This window comes from Balaenoptera ricei, chromosome 20, assembly GCF_028023285.1.
Source record: "Balaenoptera ricei isolate mBalRic1 chromosome 20, mBalRic1.hap2, whole genome shotgun sequence".
Lineage (NCBI taxonomy): Eukaryota > Metazoa > Chordata > Mammalia > Artiodactyla > Balaenopteridae > Balaenoptera > Balaenoptera ricei.
Window position 1 is genome coordinate 21,482,015 of NC_082658.1, and position 17,182 is coordinate 21,499,196.

Genomic DNA, 17,182 nt, shown 5'->3' on the forward strand with positions numbered 1-17,182 from the left:
CTATAGGAATTCCCTGGTGGTCCAGCAGTTAGGACTTGGTGCTTCCACTGCCAGGGCCCAGGTTCAGTCCCTGGTTGGGGAACTAAGATCCTGCAAGCCGCGTGGTGTGGCCGGGAAAAAAAAAAAAAAGAAATTTACCCTACAGATATTCTTGCCAAATATGTAAGGATCTACTTTTTAAACTGTTCCTTGCAGCCTTGTTTGAAAACTGAAAAAGACTAACAACAACCTAAATATCCCTTGATAAGGAACCAGTTAAATTATGGAAAACATATTCAACTGAATACCATGTAGCCATAAAGAAGAGTCAGATCTATGTATACTGATTTAGAAAGAGCTCCAATACATATTAAGTGAAAAAAAGCAGGGTACGAGATGTATATTAATAGTATGATTCCCATTGTGTACACACAGACACATTGCATTTGCCTATATGTGTTAAATTTTAATATATTGATATATTGTACTGTATATAAACAATACATGATATTGTGTATATTTATGTTCCAGATATGTTTTATATATAATTATATAACATAAATTATAGGTATTATGGAATTTATAACAGGTATAATATATAGATATAAAGATATAGACATAAATATATAAATTTATTGAAGAAACTGTTAACAGTGGTTACAGCTATTGAGGGAGTGCAAATTCTACTTTAAATTTTACACCCTTCTATACTATTTAATTTTTTAAACTATGTCCATATATTACTGAAATAAACTTTAGATTTTAATTTTTTTTAACAAATCTCAGTACTTTACCATGAATTCAAGGGCAAAGCCTGAGTATTGCATTTTGTTTAAGTCACAGTTTAAGTACACACTGGGCCCTCAGAAAATGTTTGTGGATGAATGGGGTAGCTGATGAATAGAGTAGTAAACAGACATAGGCATTAACTAATGTAACAATTAGCTTTAAAAGTGTAAAGATATTTAAAGGAATGCTCTCCTAGTGCCAATAAATGGCCTAACTGCTTTTTAAGTACAAAAAAAAAAAAAACATGTAAAGATATTTCTGGAGTATGCAGGAAGCTAAGGTGGGTTTCTGGCTGGTTCTAGAGGTGGCAGTATTAGCTATACAATGAAAGGCTGGTTTCTGCTCTGAAGATCTGGGCATGGGAAAGTTCCCCAGCTTGGTTACAAGTCTGCTCCCAACATCTTTCTTCTTCCAATCTTGACAGTAAGGGCCAGGATCTCTGACACCCACCTCTCCACTGGAGAGGAGCTATAGACAGGAAGAGGCTTGCCTCTAGGAGGAAGAAGTACGAAAAGGAAAGAGACACAGAACAGTTCCTACAGATTTATTATAATCTATATGCTGCTTCTATGGCTTTTGCTCTTACACATACACACACACAGAGGCTCAAATACTCCAGAAAGCCCTGATGAGTGGCCCAAACACAAAGATTACAGCCAACTGGTAGGAAGTCAGAAGCCCCACCTGTCTACTCCTCTCCTATCCTGTCATCTGATGCAGCAGCCATAGTCAAGTGCCTAGGAAATAGAAATAAAGCATGAAGGAGGACCCTTAATAAAGAGCTTCTAGGAAAGTTCGGAGATCCCAGAGGACCCTGGCGCACAGCCAAAGAGCTGAGAAAGACCCAGGCCCTAGCTTGTTAGAGTGACTGGAAGATAGCCACAGCTTCCTCCCCAGCTCTGCTGTCACAGAAAGTTAATTACTTGTTGCGTCCGCACTGTCAGAATCATCCTGGGGGAAAAAAAAAAGACAAAAGCACCTGTAGAGTCTGCAAAGAGTGGACATTTATGTTCACAAATGCTGCTCACTCCCTCCAGCTCTCCAGGTTTTCTTTGGTAATTTTCTGAATCACACAACATCTTGGGAGCCTAACACGGAAGGATTTAAATTTTGTATGATAAAATAAGACACTTGTACTCAGTAAACAGCACTGTGCCATGCATCATTTAATGCCAGAATTTCAGCGAATGCTACTGGTCCTGACAGCTATAAAGATAGTCAACAGGGCCAGGTCTGCCCTAGACTGGAGAAGCAGAAGGGGAGATGGAAGGGACAAGGGTCTTACTGGGGTTTTCTAGAGCATGAAGAAGAACATTTGACCTCCTGTGTCAAATTCAGATTTGGCTAACATGCACTGAGAACCACTATGTGCTAGAGACTGGGACAGGAGCTTTCTAGTATCTTATTTTTAAGGGCTAAAAGGAAAGGGAAAGGTTAAGGAGCAGGCTTTACTTACATCCAGGTCGTCCATTGCAGGGGGAGGTCTCTTGGTGCTGACCTTCTCCAAAAGCTGGTGGGAAGAGAAAAGTAGTCACAAGAGAGAAGAGGGGCAAAGGAAGAGCAACCTGCATATCGACGGACCACAGGAAAATGGTCCCAGGCAAACAACTGCCCCAGCTTTAAAGCCCCTAATACATCACTGGAATGAACTGGAGAAAAGTAAATTGATACCCCCTTCTTAAAAAATTTTATTTTATATTGTAGTACAGTTGATTAACAATGTTGTGTTAGTTTCAGGTGTACAGCAAAGTGATTCAGTTATACCTATACATGCATCTATTCTTTTTCAAGTTCTTTTCCCATTTAGGTTATTACAGAATATTGAGCAGAGTTCCTGTGCTATATGGTAGGTCCTTGTTGGTTATCTATTTTAATTATAGCAGTGTGTATATGAAATTGACCCCCTTTTTAAAAGGAAATTTAGACACACACACCTCCTTACTAATCCGGGTTACTATTAGTGTTTTTGCAACTTGAATAAATAGCTGAAATTCGGAAACCAAATATCGTATAGCACGGTGCAACTTATTGGGGACTGGTGATTTATTTTGTGATGTGAATTTTTATACTGCATAGTTTGAGCTTCCCATGAAGCTATCTGGCTCAGGAAAAACACACACACATACACAAAGAAAATAGAAGAGAGAACAAGAATTACAGAAAAATAGGAAAAGCTTTTGCCAAACTTTTTCGGAACACAGGCTCTACTCTAAACAGTGAATGAATCTATGTATACAATTTCACTAACAGAATATTCACTTCTCTCATCCCTACTAAATAAACATTGCACAAAACATAAAGACTATCACACCATTGAGCAACCTGCCTGGGGAGATCATATCCCTTTGCCTAGCCCTGACGACAATCCTCCAGAGCAATGTGTGCAGGGAGTCACAGAGAATGATTGAGATAGGCAGAAAACGGCATTACCTCTGCGTAATGGTCCACCTGAGCCAGCTCCACTTCTTCATCCCCTTCCCAGTCTCTCCAGTTATCAAAATCCACACACAACCACACTGGCTGCAGGAGGAAAGCACAGAGAGTCACAGGCCAGGAAGGCAGCAGCAGAAGTGCATAAATGAGTATGGGTATGTGTGTGGGAGCATGCTTGGGGAAAAGAGGGTCAATGGGGGTATCGTCTTCCCAACAGCACCCCTTTAGTTAACCCCCCTCCAGGCTGCCACGTCATCAGCAGCAGCAGCAGCAAAGATTTACCAAGAACTTACAAAGTGCCAAGCACAATGCCAGGCATTGTAGGGGATGGAAAAGCATAGAAACTCTGTCCTCCAGGAGCCAACTGACTAGAAAGGTAACACATCTAGAAAGATAACTGTATCATAAAGCATCCTAGGAGTCAACCAAGCAGCATTCCCTGGAATCAGATACAACCCTTTGAGGCCCATATTCCAAGTCCCCACATTTAGACAAGGAAAGAAGTTATTTACTTGTTCATTTAACAGGTATTTATTGAACACATACTGTGGTTGGCACTGGGATTTTTTAAGTGTTCACTACACAGTCCCAGCCATCAAGAAACAAGTAGGGGACTTCCCTGGTGGTGCAGTGGTTAAGAATCCGCCTGCCAGTGCAGGGGACACGGGTTCGAGCCCTGGTCCAGGAAGATCCCACATGCCACGGAGCAGCTAAGCCTGAGTGCCACAACTACTGAAGCCCGCGCGCCTAGAGCCTGTGCCCTGCAACAAGAGAAGCCACTGCAATGAGAAGCCCGCGCACCACAACGAAGAGCGGCCACCGCTCGCCACAACTAGAGAAAGCCCGCGCGCAGCAATGAAGACCCAATGCAGCCAAAAATAAATAAATATATTTTTTAAAAAAAGAAGCAAGTAGGGAAGGGAAATGTAAATAAATCATTATAATACAGTGTGGAAAGTATGACGGTGGGTTCTGTAGGGGATGTTATAGGAAGCCAGCCTTCTTGGAGTAGCAGGGCCTTGAAGGATAAGCAGGGGTTAGGTGGGGAAAGGTAGTGGTGATGGAGACTTTCCAGGAAGAAGGCATAGCTTGAGCAAAGGTATTGAGGTGCATAATAGCCTGGTGTGTGGAAGACAGCTGCAAGCAGTTTGCTGTGGCTGGAATGTGACATTTGAGGCAGAGAGTAAAGGGGTGTGAGGCTGCAGAAGGAAAGAACAGCCAAGTCATCAGCTTATATGCCATGCTATACAGGTGCTTAGACTCTAACCCAAATGGCAGAAGCTACAAGTTCAAATGCCTGAGAGTGTCAGAGATAACAAAAAGGAGTGAAGTGAAGTGGAATGCATGCCCCATTTCAAGCTCCAACTCTAGGCATTTGGGAATTTAGACCAGTGTGGCCAGAGTCTCCAGTTTCCAAGAGAAGCTGAGAATCTGGATTTTTAGGTGAAATCTCTACGTTTTCATTTTTTTAATTTTTATTTATGTATTTATTTATTTATTTTTACAATCTAGATCTTTTATTTTCTTTATAGCTATCATGCCATGAATTTATAGAGAATGGGTTCCAACAGTTCAGGCTCCTTTCCATTGGTTCTCACGAAGTGTGCTTCTCTGGGTGGAGCAGGCTGGTGCTTCAGCTGAACCCAAGTACCTTTCTCTTTGGCTTCCTTCTTTTTCTGATCATTTTCCTTCACACATTTCAGGAAACTATCTCTGCTCTCAGAGTGCTTAATATGCTCAATATGCACATTAATTCTCTTGGCAATAATCTTGCCCTTGTTTGTTTACAACGATGCCAACAGCATGCTGGGTAATGTTGTAGACTTGCAATTTTGCCATGGTAACATTTGTAGGGCATTCCTTTTTGAACAGAGCCCATTTGCTTGATATCTACAATACCATCTTTCTTGTAGATTCACATGGAAGGAACAACTCCAAGTTTTTTAAAAGCCCTAGAGAACATATAGTGGGTGGCCTCCTCTTTCCCTTTGTGTTGGTCATTTTGGTGAGTTACTGGAAAATGGCGGTTCCGGCTGAAAGGTGAAATCTCCACATTTTTAAAAAATTAATTAATTAATTAATTAATTAATTAACTAATGGCTGCCTTGGGTCTTTGTTGCTGCGCACAGGCTTTCTCTAGTTGCGGCAAGCGGGGGCTACTCTTCATTGCGGTGCACGGGCTCTAGGCTTCAGTAGTTGTGGCACATGGGCTCCGCAGTTGTGGCTCGCGGTCTCTAGAGCACAGACTCAGTAGTCGTGGCGCACAGGCTTAGTTGCTCCACGGCATGTGGGATCTTCCAGGACCAGGGTTCCAACCTGTGTCCTCTGCATTGGCAGGTGGATTCTTAACCACTGAGCCATCAGGGATGTCTGAAATCTCCACATTTTTAAATGTCAGTAGCCCATCAAAATAATTTTTAACACTTTGAAGACTGCTAAAACAAATTTGAGAGGCAGATCCAGCCAGCATGCAGCCAATTTTCAACTTTTAGGGGAAAAGAAGCCACTGGAGGGTCTTAAGAGGAAAAGTGACAGGGTCAAATGTGTGTTTTAAACAGACCATCCTGCGAGGAATGCAGAGGATGGATTGAGGGTGGTGCTGAAAATATGCAACAAACCTCACCCAGTAATGGATAAGGCCTGAATTAGGAAGAGATTAAATCATGGATTCTATTTAGGAGGTCAAATAGGCAGGACCTGGTGAGTAACTGAATGTTGGTGGGAAAGGAGCCAAGGGTGAGTCCCAGACCTAACTTGCCTACCTGGGTACACAGAGAGCACAGGAGAAAAAGCGGCCACTTCCTGCACACCCACCTTGATATCCTCCTTAGTGAGTCGGGGCCAGGCCACCTTCTCCTTCCATTTCCTCACAAAGCACGTAATGGAGCGGCCAAAGCGCTTATCCTGGGAGTCCTGCCAGATAGAGAGCATCATTCTTAGGGTCTGAGGTTTAGAATGAATCTCCGTTTCCCAAGCAGCCTTCCCATCCAGCCCTTACTGCCCCACCCCACCCCACCCTTACCTTGCAGTTCACCTTGGCATAGAACTCAATCTCATTATAAAACTCCACTCCATCGGCATTCTTGCAGCTGAGGAGACAATGCAGCTAAGGAGACGAGGAGGCTGAGTGTGGAGTGTGGGGGCATTAGGAGAAGGGAAAGGTTCCCAAGAAGCCAGGCCCTGGCGGTGGGGGAGGGGGAGGGGATTACCTGAACACAATGCGGTGGTCTTCGATGAGCACGTGGACATCGGTGCTGTCCTCAACACAAAACTCCATGAACACATACTTGGGCCTGTCGTACCACAGGGTCCGAGCATGCTGCCTGAAGAGGAGTTGAGGTGGGGCTTCATAGGGGTGCGAGAGGGAAGACTGAGGGCATTTGGGAAAGGTCGGGGAAAATACAGGGACGTTTTATGCTATAGCACGGTCAAAGCGGAGCTAAATAAGACAGAAGGGGGTGGAAGGGGAGGGACGAGACTGAGGTGGGCGGTGAAGATGAACCTGAACCTGAGGAGAACCGAAAGTGCGAGAGTAGAGAGGTAGGGAGTTATGGAGAACATTCAGGTCACACTTCCCCTCACCACCCCAACGATACAGAGACCTGGGGTCCGGGGTTCCCATGGGACCTCGCAGAACCTGGAGCGCCCAGAAAACGTGGGGAAAGGAATCTCTAGTGAAAGAGGCGGCCAGAAGCACTTACCGTGCCATGGCAGCTCCCGCTGCCCCGAGGCGTTTGGAATCCAAGGCAGGGGCCGCTATCTTTAGATCCTGGGAACGCCCCCAACAGCTGCCTCTCCTTACATGGTTGGGGAAAGGGTTTAGAGGAACGGGGAACGTGGCCTAAGCCAAGGGATCCGCACTCCGAAGAGACTCTGGGGGAGCATAGTCCCTGCAGCCCTTCACGTCTTGGGGTCTCCAGAAATACACACGTTAGGAATAGACGACCCGCCCGCCGGACCAGGGCAAGGATTAGAGGTCGATACACACGGAAGGACTTGTCCCGGCTTCGTTCACCTGTTTCTCCAATGCTTAGTACACTCAGTGCCCGACACACAGCAGGCGCTCAGTAAAAAGAAAAAACCACTGGCCAGAATTAAATCCCGAGGGAAGGCCGGCCCTGGATGACGTCTGAACTAGGTGACGTCTGGGCCCCGCCCATCCGCTCCTCCGGGTTTCCCAGCCAGCGCGCCGTTGCCATGACAGCAGGGGGCGTGGCTGACGTGCGGCGGTGCTTCCTAAAACATGGCGGCTCTCGAAGCGGCTGCGGAGCCGCTAACGGGGGTGGCGGCCGTTGGCTCAAAGGCGAAGGACGAAGAGGAGGAGGAAGAGGAGTCGCTTCCGCCGTGCGAGGCAGTGCGCTGGGCGCCGGTGGGGGCGGTGGCAGAGGCCGGGCCCGGGGCGGCGGCGTTCTCGGAAGAGGCGGCGGCCGAGGAGCCCGGAGCGGCCCCGGGCTCCCCGCCGGACTCGCCGGGCCGGACGCTGCGGCGGCTGCGGGCCGAGCGGCGGCGGCTGGACTCGGCGCTGCTCGCGCTGTCCTCGCATTTCGCGCAGGTGCAGTTCCGCCTGCGGCAGGTGGTGCGCGGGGCGCCGGCGGAGCAGCAGCGCCTCCTGAGCGAGCTCGAGGACTTCGCTTTCCGCGGCTGCCCTCACGTCCTGGGTTACGGGAGCCCAGAGGACCCCGCCAGCGATGATGGCGACGGGATGCCGGGAGACCGGCCACGGTTGCGGGGCGAGGACCAGGTGAACAGCTGGGGCCGGGCCCCGAGGGATATGGGAATAGAGGGGTGGGTGGGTGGCGATGCTAACGCGGACGGAGGTAGCACACTGGTGAGAAGCCGGCTCGTCTAGGTGGCTATGCGTGTCCCAGAAGAGGAGACCAGACAGGTGTTCGGGGCCTGCTGAAAGACAAGAGGACAGAGAGGCCTGGGAAGCTGATGGTGGGAGGTGTTCACCAAAGGTGTGGGAAGAGATGCAGGTGTGATGGGGTGAGAGGCAGAAGAGGGATGAGCGAGGAGAGTATTCAGAGGGCAACAGAGCAGCCGACTGAAACAGTGCTACTCCCACTCACCTTGCCGTCGCCTCAAGAACCTAAGTCCTCAGCACATTTGCTGACAGAGTCCTCCGACCCAGGAGATTGAGAAAATTGCTTAGAGAAGAGCAAGTGAATTGAAATCCGTGGAAATTTAGATCTACTCCCTGTCCGTGCTTTCCTAGAATCTAGAGAATGTCTTTAATCTTCAGACTCTTGTCTGGGTGAGAGCTTTGGTGAACAGCAAGGTCTCTTAGTAATTGTAAGAAACAAGTCCTAATCATGTGAATTTCCTAATGCTGGTATTTTAAAACTCCTTCCCCATCCTACTTAATAACTAGGTATTCTAAAGGAAGCCCCTTTGGTAACTGTGACAAGATTCATTCAGTTAGTCAACACTAAATGCCGAGAATTTGTATGACAGCCCCAGGGGACGTTTCCTTACAGTCTTTGAACCTCTGGAAGTGCACAGTTGTAGATAGCTTGTTGGAAGAGACTCGCTGTTTTTCCTCCACCGTCTTATTGTTTAGGTTACAACCCATATGTGGGTTTCTTCCCACTTAAATTGGTTTTAATCAAGGAGACTTATCAGTAGCAGATATTGACTTGCTTATATTAATCTGAAATGTTTCCAGTGCAGTCCTGTGTTTACTGTTCCACCCTTCTCTCCATATACCCACAGCTCCTTGCACAAGTCCTCAGATTGTCAGACTTTTAAGGAACAGGTAGGACAGAAAGAATTTCTGTGGTCAGGCCCTGTTTAAGAGTGAGGAGCACCAAAGGTTTGGTGTGGATGTGGTGCTCTTTTGGTTGTCCGTTTTTACTTTTAGAAACAGTGTACAACTTAAAAAACAAAAAACTGTAGCGCTCAAAACACCTAATAAGCAGCTGTAATCTTGTGTGTATATATTGACACATGAACAGGTGGTGCCAAAGTGGAGACATGTTTGAACCAAACGATTTACTACTTATCAGTTCCAGTTTTTTGTTTTTTTTAACCAGTATTTTCTCTCGCTTCATACTGGAAATTATTTCTGTTATTTCCTGCCTTGCACCAGAGCTCATTGTTCTCACCTAGTAAACATGTTTGCCCACACTCCCGTAAATCGCATACTCAGTAATTACCATGGCAGGTAACAGCGTTCAGCAGACACACTCATGAAAATGGAATCAGGATCTATGGCTGGTTTCTTTCTTCTTTGGCTTCATAATGTTGGGATGGGATACAATGAAAACAAAAAGTTTCCCTAGTCCTTTCCCTTTGGGCTGGTTAGACAACTTTTTCCATAACAGTTCATTATTTGGAATGTGTCCTTCTGGACCTGATTGCGTTCAGTAACATACAGCAAATGTGTACTGAGAGTTTACCCTGTGCCAGACACAGTGCTAGGCCCTCGGGGTAGTCAGGGCCTTTGCCCTTAAGGAGTGCATAGACTTGGGGAGACAGAATCCTCAACAAATCATTATAATGTGACATGAGCTAGAGTAGAAGAGTGTACAAAATACAGAGGAAGTGACTGGTTCTGCCTGGGGAAATCGAGGAAACCTCTTAAAGAATAGCTAGGCCTTCACTAAGTGGGGGAGAAGAACAGGGTTCTAAGAAAAAACCAGGACACTGGGAAAGCTTTGGAGAGGCAGTATCCCCTGAGAAAAGGCTTGTTTTCATATTGAGCAAAGCTAAAGCACGAGGATTGCTTTTTCAATAGCTAAACAAAAAGTTAATTTGTTGTTTTTCATTTGTTCTTTCTCATACGTTACTTCTGGAGGCCTTGGTAAGTACCATTTTAAGATTAAATTTAATATCCTATAGACATCTAGTTTAAAATGCAGCCTTACACCTGTAAATGATCTCCTAGTTTTGCTTTGTTTTGTTTTTGATACTCAAAAAAGGCAAGGAAGAACCAGTTTTTGAGAATACATTGGCAAGACCTTACCTCTCCGAAGGGTTTTTCATCATTTAAATGCAGAAACTACCTGGTGGCCAACAGGGAGAAAAGGCGTCACTGGTCAGGGAACCTTACCGAACTTTTTTTTTTTTTTTTAAACCTAATTACCTTCTCACTCCTGTTACTTGGTTTTGAATTTTTTTCACTGCCCCAGGTACCTGTGTTTGTTTGATTTTGCAATACATTGGAGGCGCTTTGGACCTTAAGAAAACTGGTTATGGGTTATAAAGCCTCTCTCTACACCCTTACCTCCAGATTCTCTCGCAAAATTTGGCTGTAGCAAGTATTCAGGACTTGTTCTGTGATAATTGGCTCTGGAGGATGGCATGTTTAATTCCAGGGAGGCTGTCTTGGCTGAGATAAATTGTGTCAATCTTAACTAGACCTGAGGGGGTGGGAAGCAGTCTTAACAAAAGGCCCCATTGTATTCATATCCTATTTCCAATGAAGGACAAATACTTTCTTTTTTTTTTTTTTTTTTATAAATTTATTTATTTATTTATTTTTGGCTGTGTTGGGTCTTCGTTTCTGAGCGAGGGCTTTCTCTACTTGCGGCAAGTGGGGGCCACTCTTCATCGCGGTGCACGGGCCTCTCACTATCGTAGCCTCTCTTGTTGCGGAGCACAGGCTCCAGACGCGCAGGCTCAGTAGTTGTGGCTCACGGGCCTAGTTGCTCCGTGGCATGTGGGATCTTCCCAGACCAGGGCTCGAACCCGTGTCCCCTGCATTGGCAGGCAGCTTCTCAACCACTGCGCCACCAGGGAAGCCCACAAATACTTTCTTAAAGAAAACACGCATTTGATAAATAGCCCCGATGAAATAATTATTCTCATTTTTGAACCTGTCCCATGAATTCTGTATTTCATTCGGGTTACTTGGAAACATTTTATGTTTACTAGTCATTATTGGCTTAAGAGAATTCATAATGTGTCCTGACTTTTTCTTTTCCTGTGAAATCAACCCAAATCTTTTCCCATCTTAGAGTGAGCAGGAGAAACGGGAACATCTGGAAACCCAAAGGGAGAAGCAGAAGGAACTGATACTGCAGCTCAAAACCCAGCTCGATGACCTGGAGACGTTTGCCTATCAGGAAGGCAGTTACGACTCCCTGCCACAGTCGGTGGTCTTGGAAAGGCAGCGGGTGAGCAGATCCAGAGGCACCTCCTCCACTGCCTCGGGTTACCTTGTCCCTTCCAGCGTTCACAGGACAGCCTTGTCCAGCTTGCTCACCCTCGGCCTCACTGCTGGCCCATATCAAAGGGAAATTTTGCTGCTACCTGGGACCAGTCTTTATTCACACGTGGAAACACACATGCCAAAGCTTTCTAATATGATGATTGAGCTCTTTTTTTTTTTGGTCGCTATTATTATTAATAATAGTAGTAATATATAATAATAACAGCAATAATTTCTTTCATTTGATGATTGAAACCGTTCTACTTGGGCACTTCATACGATGTAAACTAGTTTTCTCCCCCAGCACCAGTCAATAAATATTCCAGGAATCCTGACTTTAATGCTGTATTTATTAAAGCAACACCTGGGCAGACAGGTAAATCTACTAGTCAAAACACAATCTCCTTTACACGTTTGTCTCTCTGGAGCTGTGATGTGGCTGTTTTTCTGGCAGGGCTGGAGTTATACATTATCTGGTTTTCAAATTGTTCTTCATATTGTCACTAGGATATTTTGGCTGTAACGTGCCTGGATGTTTCGTAGAGCTTTTCCTTTAGTTGCCTAGAGTAGTAAGGCAAGAAGGGATGAGAAGGGCTAGAAACTAAGGGAAATCAGTATCTATTCTCTTGGAGGCCATGGGGGAAGCTAACTATGGGGCTTTTGGGATCATCAGCCACTTTGGATCGTTCACACTGTTGTTCTCTTGAGTGAAATTTACCTGGCCTGGTAGAAAATTTGCAGTGAGAGGAGCCATTTCTGTCAGAGAGGAACCAGGGGTCCTTGTTTCTATAAGAGAAGTAAAAGGCCTGTGCTCTCACCTTGATCAGCAGTTGCACCATTTTTCTCACAAGTTTGATTTCCATTTAAGGGTAGGAGGGAGGCACACTAGTAAAGATTCTCCTTCTTCCTAACCCTCTCCCTGAAAATTCCAAAGGGTGTGCTCATGGCTTGTAGTCTTGATAGGTGATCATCGATGAGTTAATAAAGAAACTGGACATGAACCTGAATGAGGACCTCAGTTCACTGTCCACCGAGGAGCTTCGGCAGCGTGTGGATGTAGCTGTAGCTCAGATCGTCAACCCAGCCCGAGTGAAAGAACAGCTGGTTGAGCAGCTGAAAACTCAGATCCGAGACCTCGAGATGTTCATCAGCTTCATCCAAGGTCAGAGGAGGCATGGAAAGAGAAGGGTGGCTGGATGTCATCATAATTATATGTATTCTGAGTACTAACATCTAAAGGTGCCAGTCCTTGATGTATATGTAAGAGGTTTGATCACTCGGTAAGGGAGCCAGCATGGTGGAGTAGAAAGGACATGGATTGTAAAACCAGAGAGTTAAAATCTCAGCCCTGCCCCTTACTGGCTTCGTGTCCTTTGTAGACTAATGAGGTTAGGCAGGTTCCTAACCTCTTCAGTCCCGCTCTCCTCCTCCATAAAATGATGATTCATGCTTCCTTCACTCAGCAGATATTTATTGAGCCAGCTAGTATATGCCGGTCACTGTTCCACACGATGAAATACTATTTGTAAAAGTCTTGTCACGTGGTAGGCACTAGTAAATAGTATTTCTCCTTTAAAAATCTGCCAAAAAGAGGCTAAATAAATGTCTCCTCTTTGTAACTTCTGATTGCAGATGAAGTAGGAAGCCCATTACAGACAGGTAGTGGACACTGTGAGTGCAAGGCCAGTGGGAAGACAGGAAACGGCTCCTGCAGAACTGGCAGCAGCAGACCACCTCCAGGAAACAGCAGAAGTAAGTACAGCTTCCAGAATGCGCAAATCTGTAGAGACGGAAAGTAGATTACGGGTTGCCTAGGCTGGGGGATCGGGGAGAAGTAGGGAGTGGGAAATGCCAACGGTACACGGTTTCTTTGCGGGATGATGGTTGCCCAACTCTGTGAATATACGAAAAACCACTGAAGTATACACTTTTAATGGGTAAGTTGAGTGTTATGTGAATCATATCTCAAAATAGTTATTACTAACCAAAAAAAGTAAGCCCAGCGACATCCTAGGTGGCTCTTGGCTTCATGTGGGACCCATGCTGTGGCTCAGAAGCAAGACTGGATCTCAGCTTGTGACTTGTTGACTGTCCCTCTGACCACTGTGGCCTCTCACTGATGAGTCGTTGTGTTTTCTACGCAGCGAAGGCAGAAGACATGAAGAGAGTTCGGGAGACAGGGCTGCACCTGATGCGGCGAGTGCTGGCAGTGCTCCAGATCTTTGCTGTCAGCCAGTTCGGTTGCGCCACAGGCCAGATCCCGCAGACCCTGTGGCAGAGGGACCAGGCTGACAGGGACTACTCCCCCTTACTGAAGAGGCTGGAGGTGTCAGTAGACAGGGTGAAGCAGCTGGCCTTGAGGCACCAGGCGCACGACCACTTCATCAGCTCCGCCGGCCTCCAGGACCTCTCTCTGGGAGGCAAGGACGAGCTGACCGCGGCTGTGCGGAAGGAGCTGACTGTGGCCGTGAGGGACCTGCTGGCCCATGGACTGTACGCCTCCTCACCGGGGATGAGCCTCGTCATGGCCCCCATCGCCTGTCTGCTGCCGGCCTTCTCCTCGGCCCCCGAGGCCATGCACCCCTGGGAGCTCTTTGTAAAGTACTACCACGCTAAGAACGGCCGTGCTTACGTGGAATCCCCCGCCCGGAAGCTCTCACAGTCCTTCGCCCTGCCTGTCATGGGAGGCACTGTGGTGACGCCCAAGCAGAGCCTGCTGACAGCCATCCATGTGGTGCTGACGGAGCACGACCCTTTTAAGCGCAGTGCAGACTCGGAGCTGAAGGCCTTGGTGTGCATGGCGCTGAATGAGCAGCGTCTCGTGTCCTGGGTGAACCTCATCTGCAAGTCGGGGTCGCTCATCGAGCCCCACTACCAGCCCTGGAGCTACATGGCACACACAGGCTTTGAGAGCGCCCTCAACCTGCTTAGCCGCCTCAGCAGCCTCAAGTTCAGCCTCCCTGTAGACCTGGCTGTGCGCCAGCTCAAGAACATCAAAGATGCCTTTTGATGAGGATGCCCTGGCCCCAGACCAGCATCTTGCTCAGTAAGGATAGATGGTTAGTCTTCTAGGATAAGAGCAAGAATTAGGAGGAGGGGCTAAAGACATTTTCCCTAGCCAGATGATGCAAAGTCTCTCTCCCCCATCAACTTAGCATCTCAGAAAGATATGCTGGAGACCCTCTTGTTAAAAGGTTCTGCCGTGGCGTGTAACCACGGTGTACATGGGAGCACATATACTTGAACCTGTTGGAAAGAAGTCAGTCATGGCACGCACTCATCATGTCATGTCTGATTTGTAGAAAATCCGGGTTGCTGTAACCATGCTCTTCACGGTGGTGAGGGACAGCATGAGTGAGTTGTTGGTCCTGGAAGACATTCAACTTAGGGCTCCTGTCAGTCAAGTTGCGAGCCATCTTCCTTCACTTGAAGCAGGTTTGAGAGAGTCCTAGGTCAGAATTCACATTCCTTTTGTGAATACTGATGCCTCTTTCTTCCTGACCCCAAGGTCAGGGGAGGCCGTGTGTGTTCCATAGCTGCCTCTAAAACCGGGAGTGGGAATATCAGAACAGCATTTTAAGGGTGTTTACCACAGTTGATTTTTTTTTTTTTTTTTTTTTGGCTGCGCCGAGCAGCTTGCGGGATCTTAGTTCCCCAGCCAAGGATTGAACCCCGGGCCCACAGCAGTGAAAGCGCCGAGTCTTAGCCACTGGACCGCCAGGGAATTCCCCACAGTTGATTTTAATATGAGCCCTTTTTCATGTAGAGGTAAGAACTGAAATCTGTCCCTGACAACGTGGTCCTTTCCTCACAGCCCAGATGATGGTCTTTCGGTTTTGGAGCTGGTTTATCAGGACAGCCACCATCTGGTACCATGTCCTCTGGCGAGTAACCTTTCCTCTGCACACCTCCCAGCTCCTCAGAAGGAAACGTGTCCAAGGTGTGTTCCACGTGTCCTGGAGGCTGGATGGTGGAGGAGGTCTGACCACGTGATCATACTACAGCGGGGGTAGGAACTGTGGCAGATGACTGGTGACAAAGAAGGGGCTCGGCATTTCCTTGTAAAACTGACTCTAGACTGGTCCGATTGGGTCTCTTTTAGCCTTTTTAGTTCGTGTTTGCCATTCAGCTTGCATCCTGATCTGGGACTGACCAAAGATGAGCAAAGTGTATCACCTTCCGGAAAGCCAAATGGGTTCCCAACACTAATGATTCAGCATCGTTTCATGTATTAAATTGCCAGCTGCACTTTGTGTCTGCACTATTATGTAGTGCATTTTAACTTAATTTTTTCAGTAAGATATTATTTAAGATATATTCTTGATAATTCATTAGAATTAGTCCTCCTTCATGTGAAACAGGATAAGTGTAAAATGTTGTGAAAAATGGTATCTGTGGTTGCTAATAAAATCAGTATTTTGTGTAGCTTCTCTGCAAAGACCTTAGAGACTGTTGGCTTTGGTTTATAAGTCTGGGCATTGTCAGCGTATCTGATCCAGATCAGTATTTCCTTGAGCAATGCCTGGCTCCTGGCCTTTCTGCCTGTTCTCTGCCCCCTGCGCTGGATCAACTCAGCTTTGGTGGTGTTTCCCCCCCACCCCCCTTGAACAAATTCGTGAGAAAGTGTCGTTGGCGTTATCATCCTATCTTGCCCAGGCCTGCAGTCCTATCCCCACAACAGATCTCACCACACATGCCACTTTAGGAATTGGCGCTTTTAAATTCACTTGTCTGGATACCATTTAGGGTGGGTGATAAGTGCTATAGTCATATGGCATAGCCCTGGATCACCCCAGTATTATCTTTTTCCAGTCCTCACAAAAACTGGTATTAAGGCTTTTATGCTAACATCATGAGAAGCATTTTGTGTGTGTGCCATCCTAATTTAATTCTCACTACATGTAAGGCAGGACAATATTATCAGCATTTTATAGCTGAGGAAACTGAACTGCAGAGGTTAAATATTTTGTCCACGTTTACATGTTGGAAGAGCTGGGATTTGAACCCAAGTTGCCTGAATCCAAATCCTATGGTCTTTATACTGTTATGTTACCTCATTGTATCATGCTGCTTCTAGATATTTTGTTCTTCTCTCTGCTTTATCCACCCCCTCACTTCACCATCACTGTGGATGAACAGGTATTTTCCACATGCCTGCCAGAAATTTCAGCTGCCAAAGGACTAGGCTGCAGGGAGATGGGCAGACAGCCATTGCTCTGCCAAGTTCTTCATGAAACTTAAAGACATGTAGAGACAGAGACAAGCCTGCCAGCAGGCCAGCAATCACATACCTGCTAGTCACTGATAACATTTGCTGTATAACTGAGGACAGAGTGCTTGGCTTGGGGTGAGGCAGACAGGATGAAGGAGAAGAGGAGGGACTGTCAGCCGAGGTCTAAGGCTATGCAAGGCTATGCAAGAACAGAATGAAAGAAAGCCATGGATATGTATCAAATGAAAGTGCAGGGTCCATTGTATGATCTGCAAGGCATCGTTAAAGATTCCCAAGGTGCTCTGCCTTCATTCATTCACTACTGAGCACCCACCAACTGCTTGGGCCAGGCTAGGTGCTCAGAACTTCTCTCTCCCTGCCTTCAAGGAACACAAGATTTAGCAAAGGAGGTAGCAAGCCAATTGGAGATTTGAGTAGCTTGTTAAAACACAAATTGCTGGGTTCCATCCCCAGAGTTTTTTATTCAGTAGCTCTGAGAATTTGCATTTCTAACAAGTTCCCATGCTTGTTATGCTGGTGCTGCTGGTCTGGGGACCACACTTTGACAACCACTGATCCAAACCAACTGAAATATGTTCTATAGTAAAATTAAGTAT

General features: G+C 46.5%; 2 protein-coding genes and 1 pseudogene across 6 annotated transcripts; 1 reads left to right on the top strand and 2 right to left on the bottom strand.

Moving 5' to 3' along the window:
• Positions 1-1,296: 1,296 nt before the first annotated feature.
• On the bottom strand, positions 1,297-7,276 carry PTGES3L (prostaglandin E synthase 3 like). Of its 2 annotated transcripts, XM_059907308.1 has the most exons (8): positions 6,903-7,276; positions 6,411-6,524; positions 6,224-6,290; positions 6,016-6,114; positions 3,199-3,288; positions 2,225-2,278; positions 1,692-1,719; positions 1,297-1,505 (listed from the first exon to the last, which is right to left on the bottom strand). In XM_059907308.1, the coding sequence occupies exons 1-8, from the start codon at positions 6,908-6,910 to the stop codon at positions 1,498-1,500; spliced, it is 468 nt and encodes a 155-aa protein (XP_059763291.1). In that variant the 5' UTR covers positions 6,911-7,276; the 3' UTR covers positions 1,297-1,497. The 2 variants fall into 2 exon arrangements, with proteins under 2 accessions (XP_059763291.1, XP_059763290.1); XM_059907307.1 differs by having other exon boundaries at positions 1,297-1,719; positions 6,903-7,273.
• LOC132355102 (large ribosomal subunit protein eL21-like) lies at positions 4,737-6,001 on the bottom strand (annotated as a pseudogene).
• A 140-nt stretch (positions 7,277-7,416) lies between the features above and the next one.
• On the top strand, positions 7,417-15,749 carry RUNDC1 (RUN domain containing 1). 4 transcript variants are annotated; one of them, XM_059907278.1, is made up of 7 exons: positions 7,417-7,942; positions 11,160-11,318; positions 11,658-11,729; positions 12,317-12,515; positions 12,986-13,105; positions 13,498-14,412; positions 15,168-15,749. In XM_059907278.1, exons 1-6 carry the CDS (start codon positions 7,445-7,447, stop codon positions 14,361-14,363), a joined length of 1,914 nt encoding a protein of 637 aa, XP_059763261.1. In that variant the 5' UTR covers positions 7,417-7,444; the 3' UTR covers positions 14,364-14,412; positions 15,168-15,749. The 4 variants fall into 4 exon arrangements, with proteins under 4 accessions (XP_059763261.1, XP_059763262.1, XP_059763260.1 ...); XM_059907279.1 differs by having other exon boundaries at positions 13,498-14,399; XM_059907277.1 differs by having other exon boundaries at positions 13,498-15,746.
• Positions 15,750-17,182: the final 1,433 nt, after the last annotated feature.